The sequence below is a fragment of the Ixodes scapularis genome, unplaced genomic scaffold (genome assembly GCF_016920785.2).
Source record: "Ixodes scapularis isolate PalLabHiFi unplaced genomic scaffold, ASM1692078v2 PGA_scaffold13__105_contigs__length_92229423, whole genome shotgun sequence".
Classification (NCBI taxonomy): domain Eukaryota; kingdom Metazoa; phylum Arthropoda; class Arachnida; order Ixodida; family Ixodidae; genus Ixodes; species Ixodes scapularis.
The window spans coordinates 72,656,650-72,679,737 of NW_024609839.1; the positions used below are offsets into that span (position 1 = coordinate 72,656,650).

General features: G+C 44.4%; 2 protein-coding genes across 3 annotated transcripts in view; both read left to right on the plus strand.

Annotated features, from left to right (window-relative positions):
* The window catches only part of LOC8039788 (putative oxidoreductase GLYR1 homolog), an 82,631-nt gene extending 77,844 nt beyond the window's left edge, over nt 1-4,787 (plus strand). For both annotated transcript variants that reach the window (XM_042289946.1, XM_042289945.1), the window contains one exon: nt 3,146-4,787. In XM_042289946.1, coding sequence (XP_042145880.1) covers nt 3,146-3,220 — 75 coding nt within the window. In that variant the 3' untranslated portion in view covers nt 3,221-4,787. The remainder of the gene's footprint in view (nt 1-3,145) is intronic.
* A 15,096-nt stretch (nt 4,788-19,883) lies between these two features.
* Nucleotides 19,884-21,665, plus strand: LOC121835457 (protein ALP1-like). The gene is made up of 3 exons (XM_042289674.1): nt 19,884-20,378; nt 20,455-20,662; nt 21,265-21,665. Exons 1-3 carry the CDS (start codon nt 19,911-19,913, stop codon nt 21,663-21,665), a joined length of 1,077 nt encoding a protein of 358 aa, XP_042145608.1. The 5' UTR covers nt 19,884-19,910.
* The last annotated feature ends 1,423 nt before the right edge of the window (nt 21,666-23,088 follow it).

Here is a 23,088-nt window from a genome sequence, read left to right on the forward strand (position 1 = left end):
CTGAGCGGCGTCCGCGTCGCCGTCGAACAAACAGAATTTAGTGGGAAATCTAATACTATGCGCGAAATTTAGAGGGAAAATTTTCGCTAAATTTCCCACTAAATATAGTCGGAAGATTTTCCCTAAATTTCCCACTAAATACAGCAGGAAAATTTTCACTACAGCTCCGGCTAAATTTAGCGGGAAAATTTTCGCAAAGTTTAGCAGGAAATTTAGCAAAAACTTTCCTCTAAATGGAGGAGGAGATGAATACCCTCCCCTCCTCCTCCTCAAGAGTTGCGCTATGATTTCACATTACAGAAAATTGTAATTGTCTTTCATTTTTTTAGATTGTACATATCTTATGTACCGTATTTACTCGCATATAAAACGCACTTGTTTCCCAAAAAATTGACGCATATTTAGAGGGGATGTTCATTACGCGGAGGAAAATTTTTGCATTTACACACTCTGCGCAAATGTCATTTTAAGTGCCAATATGACATGGCAGGGTACTGTGGCACGTCTCCACTGACAAGCGCACCCATGCCTGGTCATGGGCACACCACAGTAACCATGCTCTATAAATTGCGAACCTTTTTTAGGGTGCTTTTGGCGTGCCCTTTGCTGAAGAAAAAGTGCCCTACAAAGCTCTCTTAGCACAGAAAGCGATGCGACCGTTCCTAGGCCTAACCACTTTGGAGATATCACTGTCCGATAGCGGATCGCAGACGGCGGCGATTAGTTGACGTCAATGGGTCCAATGGACGAAGCACGTCTGGGGCTGGGCAATTCTTTGACCCCAGCTTCGCTAGACGTGCGTGCCGCTCGGTTTCACGTTTGATCACTTCCGCAACCACGCAATTCGAGTCATTGCTAGAGCGGCTTGGCTTGGCTTGACTTGGCCTGGCCACTTGGCAGCAAAAGAAAATTGGCTTCAAGACTCGCGGAGCCGAAAATTAAAACTGCGTTCATTACGCGAGAAAAAGAAAAAAGTCCAAATATTGATGCCCGTTGTGGAAGGTGCGTTCATTATGCAAGTGCATTCATTATGCCAGTAAATACTATATCTGCCCTTTTTTCTTTTCTTTTTTTTTTTTAACTTAAAGTTTGATTTACAAAAGTTTTGCTGCACTTTGGGGGGCTACCACATATTTGAAATCAGCACAAAATATCGAACCAGGTTGTACAGTTTCGTTAAAGGCCGACCTACAAAATCATTTTCTGCATTGTAGGAAAAGCCTCCTTGCCACTCTTCCAGTTCCCCCTCTCTAATTGCTGCCTTGACAGCAGGGAGACTCCTTTTGTTGCTGCATCTTGGGGCTGGATAAGCCGGGGTAAGCTCCCGGCTTATCCAGCCCTAAGATAAACCAACAAAAGGAGTCTTCCAATGATCAAGGTACAAGGTACCTGTGGGAGAGGAGGATATGGGAAGGGGGTGAGGAGAATTTTCCTATCCCATGGAAACTGATTTTCTAGGTCCGCGGCTAATGAAACTGCACAACCTGGTTCAGTTTTTTATGCTGATTTCAAATATGTGGTTGTTACTTCAGCAAGTCAATTAATTCTTGGGATAATGAAAAATATCCTGCCAAGCGATTGATCAGACCGAATGAAAAGGTTAAAAGCGCGAACGGAAATAAGGACAATAAAAGACACAAAGACGACAGGACAGACGCTAACTCAAATAATTTTATTAGAAACCTCGTCACTTATATGCACACTCGTTTGCCCAACTTGCTTCTGAGCCAATCACCACTCTTACCAGCAGCCATTCAAAAGAGTCGCTTCTTTTTGAAGCAGGTAAAGAGAAGGTGCACCAACATGTTCGTCATCTGTCTTTTTGATAGAAAAGGCGTCCATAATATCTCTCCCTGTTTTATCTTTTCGTGACTTTTTTATTTTTTTTTTAATTTTTGTTGATTTTAAAACAGGTTTACCGCCAGCGCATGCATCTCTTACAGTGGTCTGCCTCCCACGTGGTTGTGCACAAAAGATTATGCTTTCGTGCTCCATCATTTAAACAGTTTCCAGTTTGCCCGATGTAAACTTTTCCATGGCTTAGCAGTATCTTGTATACAACATTGGTGACACATTCAGTATACTGCACTGCATGCTTCTTACACGTGCTTTTTTCTGCTGTGTCAGCATAGTACAGTTTTGAGAGAGTTTGCAAGGTGCTGAGCCTTTACATCATAGCTACTGGCTTTCTTTTTCATGTTGGGGCATATTTTATGCCAGTACGGAAATCGGAAATCATGTTTACTCCTCTTTTATCTTTCTTTGTCTGGCTGCACCTTTGTAGGTTAATACTTTTTATTTCTTGAAAAAGGCTCTTGCAGCAGCTCGAAATTAGGTCAGGGGTGTACCCTACGTTTCTGTTTGTGCTTTTAACCTTATAAATCAGTATGGATTAACTCTGCTGAACCAAAATTTTAGAGGCTAGAAGCGGCAAGGTGCACAAATTGCAGTGTGGGAAGTACTTTTTCAGATTGCTTCATTATTAGTGACTTCACGACGCATTGAAGTTCAGTGCATGGCAACCAACTGAAAAGAAAAAAAAAAGAGAAGAAAAGGAACACTTTAGCAGTTACTTTTGAAATGACCATAAAAGAAATGCTTGATTTATGTTGATCCCACGAATAAATTCTGTATACACAGGATGTGTTTCCGCGGCATTCTTAGGACTTGTAATCGACAGTGCCAGGTGGGCTTTTTATTCCGAACTCTGTCCTTTTTTTTGTGATGGTGGGCACGTCTTGGATTTCTTGTTTCTTCTCGAACTGTTGGAATGCCGGAATTCGCACAACAACAGCTAGTTGCTACTCCTGTGGCAGAGACACGGCCAGCCAGCTTTGCGCCCACTCACTTATTGGCGCGGTGGTAGAATGGCGAGCTCGAAATGGCGGGGTCGTAGGTTCGGTTCCTGTTGGGGCACGTTTAGGAATTCATTCTTTCATCTCCATGTACTACTTTTTTTTTTATTTACAGATTGTTATCCGAAGTACTGTGTGTTAAAGATTTTGTAAAGGTTTTGTCTCAATTCATATCTTTTGTTTACTGATTGTCATTTTTAACTTTCCCTGGGAATCCCAGTCCTTAAACACCTGTGTTAAAATTCCCTTGACCTAGATTGAAAAAAATCTGTGTCTGTCACCGGTTGCAGGTTTTCAAGCACGCCAAAAAGCACGGCTACGCGGAACACGATGCATCTGCAGTCTACATTCGAACGCGGCTCTGAGAAAACTTTTCCTGGGCGGGACATACAAGGGCAAGGCAAGGCACGGCACGGGACAAAAGACGGACACGGCTCCACAAGTGGCTCAAGCAAGCCAATCCAATCCGGATGCACGCCGACGACCACCATCCCAGACTCGACGGAAAGGCGGCGGCGCAAACTCAGTCTCAGTATTTTCCCGGTTTTGAAGCATGTGATTGGTCCCTTAGGCTCTTCGATTTAATTGACCGAAATTAATCTTTTTGTTTGTTTACGTTGTCGCTCGCACGTTTTTGTGTCAGAAGGGAAAAAGGAAGTTCTGTGTTGCCTAGACTTGAAAATTGTGTAGTAATATGGTTTGCTTTTGTTTTGTTTTACCCGGTGCTGGCGCACTTAGCATGAAGAAGGAATTGTCATGATTTGTTTTTCTCTTCCTGGTTTTTTTTTAGATTTGGAATGCAGTCATTGAAGATGTCTATGTGCTAGAATTTACTAATCCGAGCCACCAGGTTAGGCTTGAAATTTAGTGTTCATCTTCGTAAAATTGAGAAAGGCGCCACTGTCATGTTCGTGCTAACTGTGCCGCACTGTGTGCCGTAGAACCTTTTGAAGTTAAGACTGATATAATGAAAAAGAGTATTAAGTAAGTTTCTATAAGGGTGCAGGCATTTGAGGTATTGATACACTAAAGTATATCCTTGGGAAAAGGAAAACAAAAAAAACACCGACTTTGTTTTGTTGAGATTTTACGGTTGCGATAAATAGAGGCGTAGGTGGCATGAAAACACAAGCTTGACTCGTAACATTGCATCGAAACTGGTTGTCAGGGTCGTGGGGTTATTGTCTGCTGTTCCCTTCTGTTCCCAAGAGGGGGGAAAATGGGTTCGATCATTGCCGTCTCTGTGTACAGCCTTTGTTTTTGTTCTCATTTTTCTAGATTACGAGACGAAAGGGGAGTGAGAAAAAGAAAATGCTGATGGAAGTCATTGTTGCCAGAGTACTGTCCCTTGGCTGATGTTGAAGAAGGCCTAGTTGTAAATAGGTACGAGAACAGTGGGTCTTCAGACGTGTTCCCACTAGCGTACGTTGTTACCATTGCCACATTTTTAAACGACTGATTGACACACAGTAGGACAACGGGAACGTCTGGGAACCGACCGTACCCGTCCCCCCAACAACACACTTCATTGTTTCCGTTTGTCATGTAGTTCGAACGCGCCGTTGCACGATGGCTCATTCTTGGGAACCGAGCATCGTGATGGCGTCGCCGTCGGTACACCACTCGTATGTCCCGTGCACCCCGAAAGTACAACTTTTCTAAGGACGGGGGGTGGGCGGCCTGACGTTGACCGATCAAAGATCGGCAGGCGACATGCCGATTGCCGCCGTCGTTTGCGACCGGGGACGGAAATATGCAAAAGTGGATTGTTCCGCGCACGCCGTCTTTGCGTCCTTGCCGTTGCTGCCGCGAGCATCATTAACCACACGCAAACATACACATACACCCCATTCCATTGGAGAGTTTCATCCTGTCACAAAGCAACATTGCAGAGAAATAAAAAAAAAAGTATCATGTTCATTTATTTTAAAACGTGGAGTGGAACTTTTACTATTGTGTCGCTTCGTCGGGCTCTTGTCTTCTCATGGTGGGTCTGTAGTTCTCGTGCTCAGGTCCGAGGGAAGGGGAGTAGCACGGAGCCTAGAAACGCATCTCCGACCTGGGTGTTTGGCGCATCCTCGAAAATGGTCCCCCATTTCCGCCTGATGACGTCGTCGGAGTGTCGTGTCGTTGCCTGCTGCGGTTCTAGTGGTGGCACGGCGGTGGAGGTAAATGTTGCAGACGTCTGTTCTGCTTCGGGTCCCTCTCCAGCTTGACATTGCGTGGGAGCTTCGGCAGAGGCCAGCAGCACTCGAGTTCACTCGTGCTTTTTGCCGGAACGTCTACGACCGACCGGCCGCATCACGACAGCATGATGCTCCGGCTTCTGCAGTGTCGTCTGTGACCACTTGTGACAGTTTTTGATGCGTGGGTGGTAGGGACCCTAAGGGCGAATTAGCCGATGGAGCGGTGGAAGCTGGAAGTATAGACTGTTTTCTTGGGCGGCGCAATTTTTAATTTTGCAGCACCCTCTGGAGTGGGTCGGGTTCTGTTGCCGCGCTGAGTGGGGGCGGAAGCTGACCTTTTCCGTCTGCCGTTGACGTGCAAAAGCGACGGTGACCGATGAAATGTGATTTCGTGATTGCCGTCCAGTTCTCTTTCCCAGCAACCCACTTCCAGCCTGGGGCAGCCCTTGCCCACTTCTCTTGCTCTCTCGGTAAAAAAGTCTCGTCGGTAACAAGGCGTGAATGGCACGAAGAAGCTTCAGTCGTCCCACCTCGTTTGTGAGCTTTCTACCTTTGGCAGTACTTCGATGTCTCGTGCAGCCAAAGAACAGTGGAAGGTGCGAAGCGTGTGCTGGAGGCCAAGTGTTCAGAAGACACTTGGCCTGTTGTTCTTACACTCGTTGACTGCCGGTCTTACCTCCCGTGATCAAGGTTAAGCGATGAAAGACTGGCGATGTATTGGTTGGAGAGTATATAGCTTGTGCCAGCTTAGCAAAGATTTTCTGACGTGTCTCCTTTCACACTACCCAAGGTAAGGAATTTTTTTTCTTTTTAAAGGGCAACTCTGCTTCATTTTTGATATTTAGAAAACTATGTAGTCCTCTTCCATGACAAGTATTACGATCTAATTCCGTTTATATATTTAATAAACTGGCCAGCAAACCTTCACGCGAGCCAAGTCGCCGAAATCTGCCAACTCTAGAGTGCGGCTGGAGGCGCAGTCAATGCCACGGAGTTGGAGCAGCCGACATTGAGCCACTACGTCAGAGGCATGACTACGTCATTCTCACGTTTTGCTTGTTTTTACTTCTCGGAGCGAAATTGAACAATGACGTCATGAGTTTCTCCTCCCGGTGTTGGCTGAACGGCGTCCACGTGATCACCGTAACGCGGATGCGCTAGTTTGCGCTGCCCTGCGCGCTTATCAGTCTGTTTCTCCGCTCCCCTTCGTTTTCGTCTTCTCCCCTTCCCCCTCTCCCCGGGGCCACCACCGTCCACGCCACGCGAAGCGACCTGCCCGCGTCGCGTGTCCTGTCCCCCCCCCCCCCCCCCCCCCCGAACGTCACAAGACCACGTGGTTCGACGTGACGTGGCCATGACTCTGACGACCCGAGACCAATGTTGCCTGACGCAACCGAAGTTTCGGTATCAGCTGATGTTTAAATTAGGATTACACAAATAATATTCCACATTTCGCGAAACCGAAGACGTAGAGTTGTTTGGTAGTGCTTTGTGAATTTGAATCACATGTAAGCCTAAAGTTTTCGGAATTGAGCGGAGTTGCCCTTTAAGTTACAAGGAAGCAGTTTTATAATCAGTTGTGATCGTACTGCTTACATCTTCGTGTTACTGCTATGCACTGAAAGAAAACCGTAAACGAACTGCCGGTTGAGGCTGGTAGTGCACACGCTCGGAAAGGCCTTGGTGGTTTTCTTTTTCTCTTGTGTCTTTTGTTAGTACCAGTGCTAATCCGACAGTTCTCTCCGTTTGCATAAAAATAACCCCTTGTTTTTTTTGTTTTTTTTTTGTTTGTTTTTTTTATATAGTTTGGATGTTTAGGGTTTTAGAGAGTTCTGGCTCCGGGTTTTTTCCGTCTTCCCGCAATGGGGGTTACTTTTCGGATCATTGTTTGTCCGAACGTACAACCAAATTTTGTTCAATATTGAAGGACTGATATAATGTAAAGGGCAATTTTAATCAATAAGGTGGTTAAATAAGATAAAAGCGTGGCGACGATGGACGTCTGGACCAAGCGTGTCTTCGCGCGACCCCTCCATAGATGTGACTGACCAGCCAGAAACTCCTAAAGGAAACTGGAAAAAAAAAAACACGGAATTTTTAGGTTTTAAATTTTGTGTTCTGTTACCGTCGGCACAAAACCAAAATTAAATCTCGCATTCTTTATTCCCCGCTAAACAAACAAAAAAAAATGCAGTGCCTTAGCTTGGCTATGCCAGGACATACTAGCGTAAGCTTAGGTTCAGCTGGTTATTCTTAGCTTTCATGGTTGTCTAGGATTAGCTTGATTATCGTGCTTACTGCTGCTTCAATTACACACACACGGTATACGCATTATGTGACTACTTCGGGATCTGATGAGTTGAGCTTCTCCGCTCCTATTGTGGAGGAGGCGCCGTGTAACCGAGCCTTTGGTTGCACGTCAAAAGATCCCCAGGCGGTCCAAATTAATCCTCAGTCCTCCGCTGGGGCGTGCCAGATGCCGGTCGTTGGTTTGGCCAGCTGTGCGCCGTGTCGTTATGTATCAAGCAACCAGGCTGCCGCCCAGAATAACCGGACAGCGCGAGCCATGATCTCGAGCGGGTGCATCGGGGACTGACCTAGGCGCCATACCAGTCCTGCCCGTTCCGTCACTGCTCCCCGCGCATGCGCAGCACGGCTCTCCAGGAGCCACGCGAAGCTGCTCAACCTCGGCCAGTGTAGTTTACGCTACAAAAACAATCACAGTTTTTTTTTTTTTACATTTATGTGTTTTGTTTTGCACTGTGCAAGCAGTTAATGCTACACTCCATCTCACGAGTTGCGTGCAGCAAAAGCACAGGCTCGAGCGCATGGCCTTCAGATGTGCTTTTCTTTCGCGATCACTCGCGAAAGGAAAGCAAATCTTAAAGCCATGTGCCCGCGCCTATGCCTTTGCTGCACACAACTCCCGAGATATAGTATAGTGCACATGACCTGTGTCTTCATAAAACACCATGCTGGAAAAAAATATATAAATTCCAGCATCGCGTAACGCATGCCTCCCGAAGGTCGCGTGATACAGACACGCTGCATTGGATTGGCTGGGACGAGGAGCGTCCTCTGCGATCCATCGTAAGGTGAGGCGGAGAGCGCGCGGTCGTTGCCTCTCCCCGTTCTTTTGGGCTGCGCGTGTGACCAAGTGTTCTCAAAGGCAGAAAGCTCGCGCTAGAAGCGGAGACATGCCCAGATCACACACTGCGAGTACATCGTACATGCAGACACTAGGGAGTTTTAGGGAACCGTTTTTGCGCATCCGATACGGTAGTATACGATGGGCCCTCCGGTACGAACTGCGCATGCGCTATCGCAGAAGACTCACATGCGCAGTGCGTACCTTATCGAATGTGCAAAAACGGTTCCCTAAAACTCCCCACTGCCTGAGCCATGTTTCTTGTACGGCTTTCCTGTAACACTGGTCATACGAAAAAAAAAAACAAAAAAAAAACGCATCTTTACGTGGTGATTGATGTTGATTGGGGCGAAGCTCTGGTGGTGCTTGTCTGCGCAGACGTTGAGCCGCAGCATGCCGAGCCTTTCGTTCGTTTTCATCCATGTCACGCCGCGGTCAAATGCTCAAATGCGTATATAACCAGGTTCCATACCACACATTCTCTTTCTGACATGGATGAAAACGAACGAAAGGCTCGGCATGCTGCGGCTCACCGTCTACGCAGACAAGCACCACCAGACCTTCGCCCCAATCAACATCATTTACCTCGTGGAGATGCGGTTGTTGTTTTGTTTTGTTTTTTCCCCTGCACGTGCTCACGTGAACGTGAGCGCGTGAGCTCACGAGCAGGAGCACGTGCACCCGACGGCGGACGGACATACAGACATGGCTAGCCCCTAAGGAGCTTCGCCCCTAAAACCGTCCTAAAGCCTAGTTCACATGCAGCGATTTTGATTTTCTGCCGTCGCGGCGCTCGTGCCGCAGAATTGCTGGTGCTGGCCAGAGCGCCGCGACGGCAGAAATCGCGCCGTAATTTTGTCCACCATTTTGTTATCAGCTGTCTGGCGCGTGTTGATCACACGACACCCTCAAATCGGTAGTTTGCAAAAGCTTGTATGTGTTATCACGCCTCCTTTTCCTTTTTTTTCTTTTTTTTTTTTTTTTGCTGATAATTTTTTTAGTTACTTTCAAAGAAAGTAGGGGATTGACGTCATGTGAAAACGCCCAATACCCATGCGCAGAGAGAGGGGCGTGTTGTGTGAAGGTTTAGGCAGCGGGTAATCCGGAAATGAAAGTGAGGCAGTTTATTTTCTTCCGGCGAGCCCTCAGCTCCCACCGCACTGTCAGCTTAGGGGTGAACACGAATGCAGTTTGTGAGGAACAGTGTGCGGCGTTTCGGCTGTCGGCGCATTGCAACATACCGCAAGGAATCGACACTTTTTATCTCTGTTCGCAAGGGGAAAAAAAATGTTCGAAAGAGTAAATGTGAGCGGGGAAGGCGGTTATTTATATGGACGGACAGGATGTGCATTGCCTACACACACAAACCTCTCCGTCAAAGAGACAAGAAATGAAAGCGTGTGTGGGGCCTTTGTCTTTTCAAAATTTTTGCTTTCATAGATCTAAGAGAAGAAAAAAAAAACGATTTGTAATGTGAGCTAAATCACGCTTGTTTTAACAATATTGACTTAAATCAAGCCTGTCCCATAGAAGAAAAATCTAAAAAGAACGCTGTTGCTTGCGTCACTAGTCGCTACAATCGATTTTCCAGAGTGCTTTTTTTTACTTATAAAAGAACTATTAATAAAGATCTATGAGTGATCGAGTCGTGATGAGCAACACAAAACGCTCCTCTCGAGCAAAAAAAAAAAAAAAAAAGTGTGTGTACGCACACAATCGCACACAAAAATTCGGCGCGGAGAGAATCGGGCAGATCGACCGAGTTTCGAGTACGTCTATGGTTGATCTTCTAGCGGCTAGGATATTGGCTTTGTCTTGCATGGGCTTGCCGCCTTGGGTATCTTTAAACAACAAGAAAAGGCCATTGCCGATGGGCGACTGGCAAACGGCTTTCGAGATCGTGTAGACGTCCTTTGTTGTTGGTGCATCGCACTTCTGGTATGGCCTCGGGACCGTTCACAATTCGTCTGGAGTCTGCCGGAGGGGCGATTGGCCAGACTTGGCACTCGGTGAACGAGACGGGCAGAGAACAACTCCGGTTGCAGTTTCCCACAGAAGAACTAAAAAAAGAAAAAGTAAAAATGTGCGAGCTTGGTGGCGGCGGTTCGCCGGTAGTTCCGTGCTGATCGTTACTATTATATGACTTGCGTGTGATTCACGTTTTGATTTGTTGATGTATGATACGAAAATATTTGGGTCACCAACCAAGAAATGAATATAATATTAGCCCCTGTTCCAACCCAAAGTATGACGTAATTTACATCGAAAATAAAGAGTTCTCAATTAAATTGCACCTTACGACATAAACACTAAATTACTTTTCTTTTTTTCTGGTGTGGTTGCATTAAAAATTAGTTTGCAACGTTTAGAAAGGAATTTAGTGACGAAAGAAAATTATTTTGAGGAAGCGTGGTTTAAATTATATGGTTCTAAATTAAATAAAATCTGATAATATTGTACTTCCAAAATGTATACACCGTGCCCCCCCCCCCCCCCCCCCCCCACACACACACACACACGCGCGCACACATAATATATATATGGGTAATTTGATTCTCAACTTTTTGATTATTTTTTCATACTTGTTATCGGGTAACTCCTATAATAAAAGAAGACGCAAACGGCAAGTTCGTCGGATTTTTTTGTTTTCGAGTTATGGACCGTTGAAGGGGCCAGGGCGGAAACTGTCGTTTTTCCAGCTTATCGGGGGTGCCATATTTCACTCCATCCCTTTTCCTTATTTTTGCGCTACACCAATATAACTTTTTGGGAACAATCTCGGTATATGCTTTATTTATGCTAATTAATCGTCTAGGTCGTAACATTCTTAATGTATTTCTTTTTATTTGTCAAACCGCCTCTCTGGGACGATATTTGACGAAGTTCAGCAAGCTGTGCTGTCTGACCTAATCAACATATGTTTATGATCTTTACATCACCCTAAAGCTCAAATTGAGCTCTTTCTTTTTAGCATAATTTCGATATTGTGCAATAAATATATAATGCGCTACATCTGCCTGAAAAACGGATATTTCGAAGAACTAGCAAAGTTTGGAGTCGATTATCTAAAAAACTCGACATTTTATTTCTTTTATTTTTTATTCACAGTTAGGTAATCTAGTATCAGGTGGGCGCGGCCATGTTGTTGCACCCAGACTTCATATTACTAATGCCCCATGCTTGTCCGGCACTCAGTGGGCCGGATTGTTGCATATCCGAGTACTAGTTCAGAAAATGGATGAACATCAGGGACTACCAACGGAAATTGTAATATATTGTTTGTATGGCATCTATTATGACTCGAATCTCGTGCTATGAGCGTTCTGAACGGGACTTCGTACAGGCGCTCTGCTGAGCAGAATTTCGGCCTATGTAAGGTTTTCTACTTATCGTTGGCAGTTACCTCAATATCCAACCATAAACATTAATAAAGGTTGAAGTAGTGTACTTAAAAAAAGTTACTTAGAAGTCCGTAGTCCGTATCCACAAGTGCGGGCGCAGCGCTTACTTCCTCTCAATACGGGGGAATGCAGATCCTTAGAGAATTCCTCTGGGGCCTTTTGCTTTCGGATTTGAGTTTGAAATACCGAACTTGATATGTGATTGTCATATTTTCTTTTGTCAAACAGATATGCAGTGCATACACATGTGTATGATTTTGTATCTGGCGCTTAGGAAGTACGGTTCATTTTTTTGCACATACGGACACTCTCGTAAAATAACGAGCATTTCGTAGCGTACGTGTATGGCTTCAGATGTGTTAGTCATGTGTTTAGGTTCCATTTGTATTTTCAGGTATTCATGCCGCGTTACTTAGATTTGTCCCTCTTGACTTAAGTTTGTCCGGGAGTCTAGATGGTATACGTATCTTCTCCGTCAATACATAGGGCCAAGCTTGCACGCCTTGCAAATCACCCCAGTGCCAAGTAAATAAATATTGTTAGGATAAATACTGTTGCTTCACTGACTTTTACGCTCAGATATTGAGGTAAGTACTAACATTAAATAGAAAACCTTACATAGGTCAAAATTCTGCTCTGCTGAGCGTCTATGCGAAGTCCCGTTCAAAACTCTCAAAGCGTGAGATTCGAGTCCTAATAGCAGCCATACAAACAATATAATAAAATTTTTGTTCTTAGTTCCTGATATTACTTAACTGTAAATAAAAAAAAATGAAAGAAATGAAAATTGGGTTTTTTTAGAAAATCGACTTCAAACTTGCAAGTTTTTATAAATATTCGTTTTTCGGGCAAATGTTCCGCTTTATATGTATAGCGGAAAATATTTAAATTATATTTAATAGAAAGAGATTGATTTCAGCTTTACGGTGATCTAAAGATCATAAAATATATTGATTAGGTCACACAGCACAGCTTGCTGAACTTCGTCAAATACTGTTGCAAAGAGGCGATTTAAAATTTAAAAAAAGAAAAAAAATACATTTTCTTTTAATTGTCTAACTGCCTCTCTGCAACAATATATTTTTATGATCTTTCAATCATCGGTAATGCTCCAATTAAGCTCTTTCTTTTAAATATAATTTGAATATTTCGCGCTAAACATATACCGCGGATGGAAAGGGGGTGGGGGGGGGGGGGATTTCGCGCATTGTTTTCTCGCCGCACCAAATAGTTCTGGCAAGATTTGGTTGTTGAAGGAAGATATAATGGTTTTGGCGTTTGAAGCGTCTACGTCTCGATAAAATGGTCTCTTGTCCTTCATGTGCAGTTGTTGTTGTTGGTGTTTTTAAGTTGAACAGAATAGACCCTTTTTAAAAGTTGGCGCCAACACCTGTCCGCCATTGCTTGCTCACCTATGAGCATTTATTGGACACGAGGCTCTGCGTCAGCGTTCGGCGTGAACTCGGATCCAATCTCGCGCTTCGCAAGCAAGCAATGGTGATCGCCAATGTTGCTTGACGGACTTTTGAAAAAAGTCTATTGTTGAAAAACAAAAAAAAAAAAAGAAGAAGAAACGGGAAAGCTACACTTATGTGGTTTGTGCAGGTGAGTTATACGGACAGGGGGACATAGTAATAAGGGGCTAACCGTAAGGATCAACCGGCTATAAATCATATTTGTCAATCAAATTTTTGTATTAGTGAAAATAGACACATGATTTCAATGGCAAACTTGCTAAACGTCATCCAAAAATTTTTTTTTTTTTTTTTTTTAGCGCGTGGGAGGCGTATTAGTGCGCTAAAGGTATTACTCGGGCAACAGGTACAAGGCTGGGGGGCTGTAATAAAAGAAGAAGAAATCACGCGGGCGCGTTATCGCACCTGTAACCTTGCTCCTACAACGAGTGGTCACTTCAGGGCATTCACTGCGCTTCTCACGCGCCTAAAGTCTTTATAAAAATGTCTGATTTAGTGGTTTCCGACGACGCTCAGTACGAAATTTCTAATTAGAACAATGTGTCTATTTTCACTAATTGAAAAATGAAAGACGTTTACAACTCTCCGTAACGCCGAATTAGAGCGCAGCTCTTGAGGAGGAGGAGGGGAGGGTATGCCCCTCCCCACATTTAGCGGGAAATTTTCGCTACATTTTCTGGTAAATTCAGCGGAAAAATTTCCCCGCTAAATTTAGCGGAGAAATGTTTCCGCTGAATTTATCGGGGAAATGTCTCTGCTAAATTTAGCAGGGAACTTTTCCGCTAAATTTAGCGGGGAAATCTTTGCGCTAAATTTAGCGGGGAATTTTTTCCGCTAAATTTAGAGGAAAAACGTTCCTCCTCCTTCCTCGTGACGTCACACGTGACGTCACGTGGGACGTTATTATGGGAAACATCCCATAATGCAACGCGCGCGGTTACGCGGACGGCGGCGCCGCTCAAGCCGGAAACGGGCGCCTAAGAGCTGCGCTCTAAAAGTTAATTAGCAAATGTGACTTAATTATCTGACTGATCGTTACGATTAGCCTCCTATAGATGTGTTTTTTTTTGTTTGTTTTTTTTGTCGTTCTCAGCCACGTGGGTTCCGTATCTGGTATGCGGGACGAAAATATAATAAAACATTTCAATCTGGAATATGCGAGAAAAATATTGCTGAGGCCAAACAAGAATGCGTCACAATCACGTATTTTTCGTGAACACCTTGAAGTGGCGTGGAGAGATCAAAACGATGTTTTAACGTATACCAGAATTGACGACATTTAAGATGGCTGCGCCCTTGTGGAAAAGCTGTATACTATATGTCCTCCTGGCCGCAGAACTCACCTGCACAAACCGCATTAATGTAGCTTTCGCGTTTTCTGTTTTTGTTTTTGTTTTTTTTTGTTTTTTTTTAACAATTTTGTTAAAGAGTAACTTTGCTTAATTTTTTTTTTAAACAGTGCAGCTTTTTTTTTTTTTTTTGTAACACCTGGGAAGACCACACGTCAGATATTACGACGTAGTTCTGTCTAAATGTTTCTTAAACGATCCGGCAAACTTAAACGGTCCGGCAAATGTTCAGTGATGGAACTGCTGCGCCATTCGCGCCAAACTGCGCCGGAACGAATAACGTGGTACATGCTGTTACAAAGGCTGTCTTTGTGCACTATTTGCGCCATGTCTGCGCCAAAAGGGAGCTGTTGTTGAAAAGGAAACTGAAGGTGTCTGTCACGTGGTATTGTTGGCGATGCTTCTAAAAATAAAAAAGTGCAGTTTTTTTCTTTTTTTATTGTCTATGTGCGAAGAGTAGGGTTGCGCGAATATTCGAATTTTCGAATAATAGTTTCAAATAATGAGCTTTTCGATATCCGCTTCAAAATTAACTGCGATGTTCGTACTTTTCGAAGTGTTGATCGCGGCGGGTTAGCCCCCTTGAGTGTGCTTCTCCTGAAGCACCGGTGCACTGCGGAGAAGCAATACCCGCAAAGCTAAAACCGCAATCTCGCGACTCGCTTGGCCCCAGCGCAGCCGCGCACTTAGGCGAAAAACACTTAAAGCGGTAGGGTGTATTAAAAAACCAAAAAGGAAACATTGTGATTGTTGATATTTACTAGTAATGGACCGAATCTGCCGAACTTCAGATTCGGCAAAGTTCGGCACATGCCGAACTTTTGAAGGAAAGTTTGGCAAAGCTTCGGCAAAGATTCGGCAGAAATTCAGCAAATGTCTGCACACGTGCGAGAACGCGACGAGGCCATGTATTGCAAATGGACGCCGTGTGGTCGCGCGGATCGTACAGTAGAGAGTTTTAGTAGATCGTTCCGATGACTCCGATAACGATACCTGATACTCCGCCACCACCTCCCTTGCGCATGCATAGTATCGCTATCGGGGCTATCGGAGGTATCGGAACGATCTACTAAAACTCTCTAGTGTAGTACAACCAGCGGTTACGGCGAGGTGTGGAGTAAGCAACAGGGTAACTGTGCGTTTATGGGCCTTTGCGAGTGTGGTTCTCTTCAATATTTTCTGCCTCAAGAATAGAAGATCGACCAGCAATTGATGCAATCCACTGCGCAAGGGACAAATGATGCTGTACATCGTGGATAATGTGATTTTCATTTGACCTTTCCGGTGCTGCAGTAAGGTAGCTGAAACATTGTCTTACAATTACATTAAAGCACTCCTCGTAATTATAACAATCCTGTTTTCGGCTCACAAGTAGTTTGTACCAAAACAAGACAATATTGCTTTTTAATTAGCGTTATTTTTCTGTTTTCATCTACCCGCATAAAACTAAACACAGAACTATCATGCTCGACTTTGCACATCCGACATTCCTAACTCTTCACATCTTCCTAAACGTCCGTGTGTGTCCAGACGGACACACACGGAGGTTTTATGCTTCTAAATTAAATTAAAATCAAAACACCAGAAAACGGCGTTTTATATGTTTAAAACAAGACGTTGCGTATATGGGATGCACACTTTGATGCAAAGCTGACGTAAATTGACTTAAATCGAAAAACATGCATATTTACATTAATATTGTTATCTCTTCTGGTGAAGGCTCGGCAACCGTTGTATTTGTTTTCCCGCACAAAACGGTGACTCCCAGAGAAAGTAACAACGCAGCGTTATTGCCTTAATTTTAGCAATGTACACACAGTTGCAGGCTTGCGCTGATGAGGCCTCAAAACCGAAACTCCCGCAGCGCGATTCGTGACTGTGTCACGCTCGCTTCTACCCAACCTCGTGGTCACGCCACTTCTGCAAGGAGTCACTAAAATTGCCAGTAAACACAAAAACGACACTGATACAATTATCTTGTAGAATGTCACCTTATTTAGTAATAATTTTGTCAATATGCATTACATGTTGCATTTAAGTTAAGAAAAAAAAAACTGAAATCGTTTTCCCCAGAAGAAAAAAAAACAACTAAATATCAACGTTGAGCCTGGTAACAATGTATTTTTGGTGAACCTTTAGAAAAGTTCAGTTCGGGTTTGCCGCATCCCGAGATTCGGCGCCGAATTTTCGATTCAAAAAAAAGTTCCGCCCATCACTAATCATTGCAGTAAAATCTTCAAAATTTAACGGTGGCTATGGCTATTATGCTAGAATGTATGTTAGGCAGTGATGTTCTAACGACCTTTGTTCATTATTTGTGCTTGTTTTTTTTTTTTTTTAGTCAGAATTGAAGAAAATAATGGCATATAGCAAGAATATTTATAAATCCCCTCAATTAGGTATGGTTGGGCTCCTTTATAGGTTTAATTTTATGTCAGATATGTCGTTTTGTTGCCATCCCAATGTAGGTATTGGACTTTCTGAGGCCACAGTCTATAAATATAGCTAGATTAAATTTAACGGAGCTCACAAGTGAACCACTGGAAGCTTGGGAACAACCTTTGCGAGTTCAGCTGAATTTTGATTGAAGCGTGGTGTAACAGTAGTGAAAGGCGTGGAGAAGGACGCAGCTGCTGTCCAATGTTTGATTAAAAAAATTCGACCAAAAGCACTGCACACTTTGAATTTGCTTCAAACCCAAAATTCATTATTTGCACATGCCTGACTACTATTAAGCAGGGAGCAGAGTGAGACACATTGAGCAAAAAAATGTGCGTTTGATATCGAACTCGTGACTGTTACGTCACCGTGACACAAACCCTACAAAGTAGCCACAAACATCTTTTTACGTCAAACACAGAGGGAAGACGCCATCGGTACTCCTAATAGGTTAATTGAGTCATCTGCAAAGTTACCCGCGTATGAATGTTCAATAAATAAATACATATCTGTAGCGGCCAGGACCCCCTGTGGGTACGACACTTTAAATAGTCTCCCAACACTCACACAACTGCAGTTTTTGTTTTAGGCTAACTTTTAAAGAGATTGTTTTAAATTTTCTGACATGAAAGGGTCAAAATTGTCTGCTTCAAGAGTGGGAATCTCTGCTCCAAAACCTGTTGTTCCCTGCTACAAGAGCTGCTGCATGTCGCCACTTGTCAGTTCCACCACTGAATGTTTCTTAAAAAGCCCGGCAGCGTCATCGAAAAGCACTAAATCAGTAATTTTCAGGAAGACTTTGAGCGCGTGAGAAGCGTAGTAGTGTACTAAAGTTACCACTCGTGGATCAGGTACAAGGCTGGGGCTAGATAAGAGACGGAAAAATTGCGCGGGCCCGTTAACGCAACCGCTAGTCTTGTATCCTGCTCCACGAGCGGTAACTTTAATGCACTACTACGCTTCTTACACGCTCCAAGTCTGTCTGAAAATGACTGATTTAGTGGTTTTCGATGACGTTCAGCAAGTTTCTATTGGGAACCATATAGTTGGCGCAACCGTCGCGCTATCATCACCATCAAAGTGGAGATAGGAGCCAGCGTGCTGGCCCCATTGGCTCTCCACGTTCGCGCGCGAGGTGGTGTAGATTCTTCTGCTTATTTTGTCGCATAGTATAGGTGGAAAAACGATTCTAGCAGAGAATGGTGCGGTACTGTTCGGTACTTCAGTGAAGATCGAACCGCGCTACCAGCGTACGGCCTAAATTTAGATAATCGCTTCTTTGGACGCGTCGTCTGCTCTGGGCAGATGTTGGGAAGCATAGATTACCACGACGGATGCCTGTTTCCAGGTGAATTGCATTAGTTATGTTAAGTATCTGTTTATATTAAAAGAGATATATTGGTTTACCAGCGGGGAAATTCAACAAAACAAGAAATTCCAACCGGATACTTACATTATGCTGGTACTGTGCGTTGTGGAATCGCAGGTTCTATGCATTTTTTTTTGTCTCGCTACTTTTAGCTTTCGCAGTAATAAATATTTCGCATTGAGAAACGTTAGTGTTGTATTGGTATTACCGTGATATTGCTAGTTTCTATGAGTAAACAGCTCCGCTGTAGCCAATGTTTCCCTTTCCTGTGACATGGTGTGAATACGCTTTTCGGAGTCGGAACAACTCTAATAATTTGCGATGAGGAGAAAGTGCCTTTTCTGTTTACGATCCGCAAAACTGTTCGTTGGCAGGACAAAAGAAATGTGTGAAACAAGCTGTTCTACTATATCTGCCACGAGTGGTATAAACGAGTGTAAACAAGCAACGCAGCAGCGTGCGTGTTATTAGATGACCTTTTCGGTGGTGTGGGTTCACCAGCTTCGATTGTCTCAGTGAGGGCCGCGGATGTCAAGAGGATAATATTATGAATGTGTGGCTAAATTTTATTCTATTCAAATGCAGTAGACTCTGCAACTCTAACAAACTACCCACACCACGACACAGACAGCATCGGCCGCAGCGACTCTTTTACTGAGGAGGGCTAGCGAGTCTTCCGAGAGCTTTCGTCAACCATTCGCCCTAACTTAACGCATATCGGGACTGGGCAGTTCATCGATTAACCTACAGAATATTCAAATAATGCTTGAATTGCGTTTTAGAGCGCAGCTCTTAAACGCCCGTTTCCGGCTTGAGTGGTGTCAGCGTAACCGTGCGGTGCATGATGGGTAAATTTCTCCGCTAAATTTAGCGAAAAATTGTCCCCGCCAAATTTAGCGGAAAAAATTCCCCGCTAAATTTAGCGGAAAAAATTGCCGGCTAAATATAGCGGAAAAGTTTCCCCTAAATTGCAGCCGAGCAGGAGAGGAGGGGGGATAGCCAACATAGCCCCCTCCATTCCCTCCTCCTCCTCCTCCTCCTCAAGAGCTGCGCTCTAATTCGGCGTTACAGGGAGTTGTAAACGGCTTTCATTTTTTTTTGTCGTTTAGTTGGAATTTTGTGCTGGATAACGTCATAAAAGGGAAAAGTAAAAAAAAAAAAAAAGCCAGCTTGAACATTTTTGACGTCTTTACTTTTTAATAGAGAGTTTTAGCTTACCGCGTACCGGGCGACCGCCGGGGTTACCGCGACCGCGACCATCGAGCCGGTACCGGACCGAGAGCGTAGCGGGTAAAGAACGTTTTAGCATACCGTAACCGCGCCTGACCGCGCCTATGGAAGTTTCTTCTTTCTCCAACGGCTGGAAAAAGTCATGATGATGATAGTGAATACCGGCGTGGTTCGTTTTTAAAGCGGTACATTTATTTGGACAAATGCCGCATAAAAAGCCACTTTTAAAAAATATTTTCCTCATTACGAGTAGTTATAGTGGTACTTCCTTGGTATACGACCAAGTAACTTAATTTGTCAGCTAAGCTGTTGGATACTGGTCGCGCCTCAAGCCAAACGCATCCGTCGAGGGCTAGCCGACGCCGTCTCGTGTGCTCACCTCCGTGGTGCAACGTGGTGCTGTCGAAGGTAACCTGCAGCAGCCTCGGTTCGGATCATCGGCTCCTTCCACGGGTGTGATGGCGCGCTACAGCGTGTTGGGCGACAATTTACTGTTAAATGAGCTAACGTGGCCGGAGATTGAAGCGATATATTCTGTTCAATCAGAGCCTGTCCCCAGACGCAACATTGGGCAGCACGGATTTGTAGATGTTCCGAACATGGACGAGTGGACGTTCAAAAGGAGCTTTAGATTTGAAAAAATGGATTTAGAAGATCTGGTGGCAGCTCTAACAATTCCAGCCGAGGTGAAAAGCGCCCAGCGAGTGAGGGTTCCGGGGTACGAGGCGCTGTGCATGACCCTGCGAAGGCTGGCGTACCCCAATCGCCTTTGCGATTTAGAAAGAACGTTCGGTCGGCACAGCTCGGTCATTTCGAGCGTAGTAAGCACTGTCATGGCGCATATAGAATACCAGTTTGGACATCTGCTATCAGACCTGACGAACCACAAGTGGCTTGACGTGCCCTGCCTCAAGAAGCTCTCCGAGGTGAGAATACGCCGGCCTTTTGCAGGTGTTTGCGCTGTGCATCTGTCAACCTTAATTTCCGGGCGATGTTTTGCAGGCGGTGCATGCGAGAGGTGCGCCGTTAAAGAACTGCTGGGGCTTCATCGACGGCACTGCCCGACATATCTGCCGGCCGTCGGTGGGGCAACAGGAGCATTTCTCCGGACACAAGCGGCACCACGTGCAGAAATATCAAGCACTGATGTCTGCCAACGGCATCATCTGCCAATTAGATGGCCCTTTTAATGGGCGACGACATGACGCAGGCAAGTGTCTTCTTTGTGCTCAGATTTTCGTTGATGCTTTCCATGCACATTTTTTTTTTTGCACGAGGTTACAATAACAACCGACCCTATGCGAGTGTGCGCAGCTAGTTCTAGGTTACCTTAGCATTGTTCGTTCGTTCGCGCAGTAGTAGACAAATATCTAAATAGCAAGCATTGTCCACAGTATTACTCATAAGCATCCAGCTACATGGCATGAAGGGCTGAAACCTACTTTGAACACGATATAAGCGTTGTATCCAAGGAACCAGGCCGATGGGGTTCATCGCTGTACCATATATTTATTTGGTGGGAGTCGCAATACAGCGCAAGCCCTGTCCCGCAGTGTACAGCTTTCCATTCAACGAACACAAATTTGAGAATGGGTGTAGTCCTCCATTCCTAAAGAAACTAAAGCAGTATATGACAAAAGAATGGTTTCACACAGCTCAAATGATGAAGTAGAACAATTCCACGGGATATCAGAGAATAAGAGTTTCACTTTCCATTTTTTTAAGAAGCTCCTAAGGTCGCTCCTAAATGTAAGAGAGGCCTTGGTCTTGGATGTTCAGTGCCAATAAAAGTATGCAAATAACCAATTTCAGGTATCCTCAAAGACACCGCCCTTTATGACAACTTGCAAGCCATCAACCACGGTGAAAGATACGTCATCTACGGGGACCCAGCGTACCCACTGCGGCCTCTCCTTCTCAAGCCATTTGGAGGCTCCCGCCTGCTGCCGCACGAAGCTCTCTTTAACAAGAGGATGAGTACAGTCCGCCAGGCGGTCGAGTGGGGGTTTGGGAAGGTGGCCGCAGATTTTGCTTTTGTGGATTTCCACAAGAACCAGAAAATGTCGCGTCAAAGACTTGGGCGCATGTATAAGGTTGCCACCCTACTGTCAAATTGTCACACATGCCTATACGGCAGTCAAGTGTCTAATTTCTTTGAGGTCGAGGCACCCGCCCTTGATGATTACCTTGTGCCCCTTTCCCCTGATTCGTAAACTTCATGTTATGTTTGGTGTATATAGATGCACTTGCATGTAAATGTATAGCATAGGACACCAAGTGTTCCTTTCTTTCTAGTTTCAATTCTACTTCAGGTCCGCTGTTTCCATTTTGCGCGGCATGTAACGCTGTGTTTCTACGTATGTAAATCGAAAGTTCTCTTTGAGCTGCTTTCATTTTCTGAATTTGTTCTAATTTTTTTTGTGTGTTTGCTATCCTAGTTTGTGTGTTTCTGTTTCAATTTACATGCGAGTTTTGCCCCCTCCCCCTATGTAAAGCACCCCGTGGACATTTAAGGGTGATAATTAATCAAATAATGAATCAATCAGTGTTCCCTAGACTGCAATATATATTGTAAGGATTCAGAAAGGACAGAATAACATCCTCAGAAGGTGCAGTGCTATTATGTCCTCTTTTCTGCATCCTTCTAAAATATTTCCATCTTGGGGAACTGTCGCCATGATTAACTGTCGCAAACTCTTCAGCACCTCTACCGTTTTATTGCTTTGTTACTGGCTCTAGAGGGCGGACACACGGGGGAGTCAGGATGTCCTGCCCTCTCTAGAATTTTGAATTTGCAGCCGGAAGTCACTCTTAATGAGATTTGCTGAATGCAGTCGAACACAATCTTCACTCCTGCAATTACATTGGACAATGGCATAATGAGATAGCACGTACGTCTTAGTTAGGGCCATATATTCGGCCGTGTGTAAGCATGCTCTCTCCCTCCGCCCCCTGGCCTGACCCCCTCTTGGAAAGAAACCCTGATCCGCCCCTGCTGGTTTTGGCCATTCTGTTTCGATATGTAGTATAGATTGTTTCAATAAAAGGCTGAGTCGATGTAATTACCAGACACTTTGTCTCCCTTGCGATAAAGATAAGTACGGTTTTCTAGTTGCTTTATTGTTTATCCAGCTTTGCTATTAATGTTTGAATGAGCTTGAGCTGGCCATCCTGGAGCGCCGCAGCCGTTCTTTCCTCCTCTTCCTTGGCTAGTCTTTTGCATTCCTTTTCACGCATTTCGTCTTCATGTTTCTGCATTTCAAATGCAAGCCTTTTTTCCTCAAGTGCGAGCCGCCTGTTCTCGATGTCCAATTCGCGCTTCCCACGAAGGCGTAAGTAGCTTAGTGTGGCCGCATTTTGTCTCTGCATTCCTGCAGAAAACAAGAAACAATTATAAAGACCACACTACATTCTGTTGAAAGGCTTCTCTAAGTAGCTAGAGGCCAACTGCTACCAGATACCATGCATACAGATACTTAGGGGCATTGCTCACATGGTTCATTGCCATTATAAACAAGAAAAAATTTTAATACGGAATGTAGCAACGGTAATCCATTATAAATGTTGCCGGAGATATGAGGAAATTGAAAAATTGAGTTGTTTCCAATATTTAACACAATATATCAATTACCTTTT

Coding starts and splice junctions, on each gene's coding strand:
- LOC121835457 (XM_042289674.1), top strand. CDS start 19,911: ATGGCGCGCTACAGCGTGTTGGGCGACAATTTACTGTTAAATGAGCTA. Junction 20,379..20,454: donor GCCTCAAGAAGCTCTCCGAG/GTGAGAATACGC, acceptor GATGTTTTGCAG/GCGGTGCATGCGAGAGGTGC. Junction 20,663..21,264: donor TGGGCGACGACATGACGCAG/GCAAGTGTCTTC, acceptor AACCAATTTCAG/GTATCCTCAAAGACACCGCC.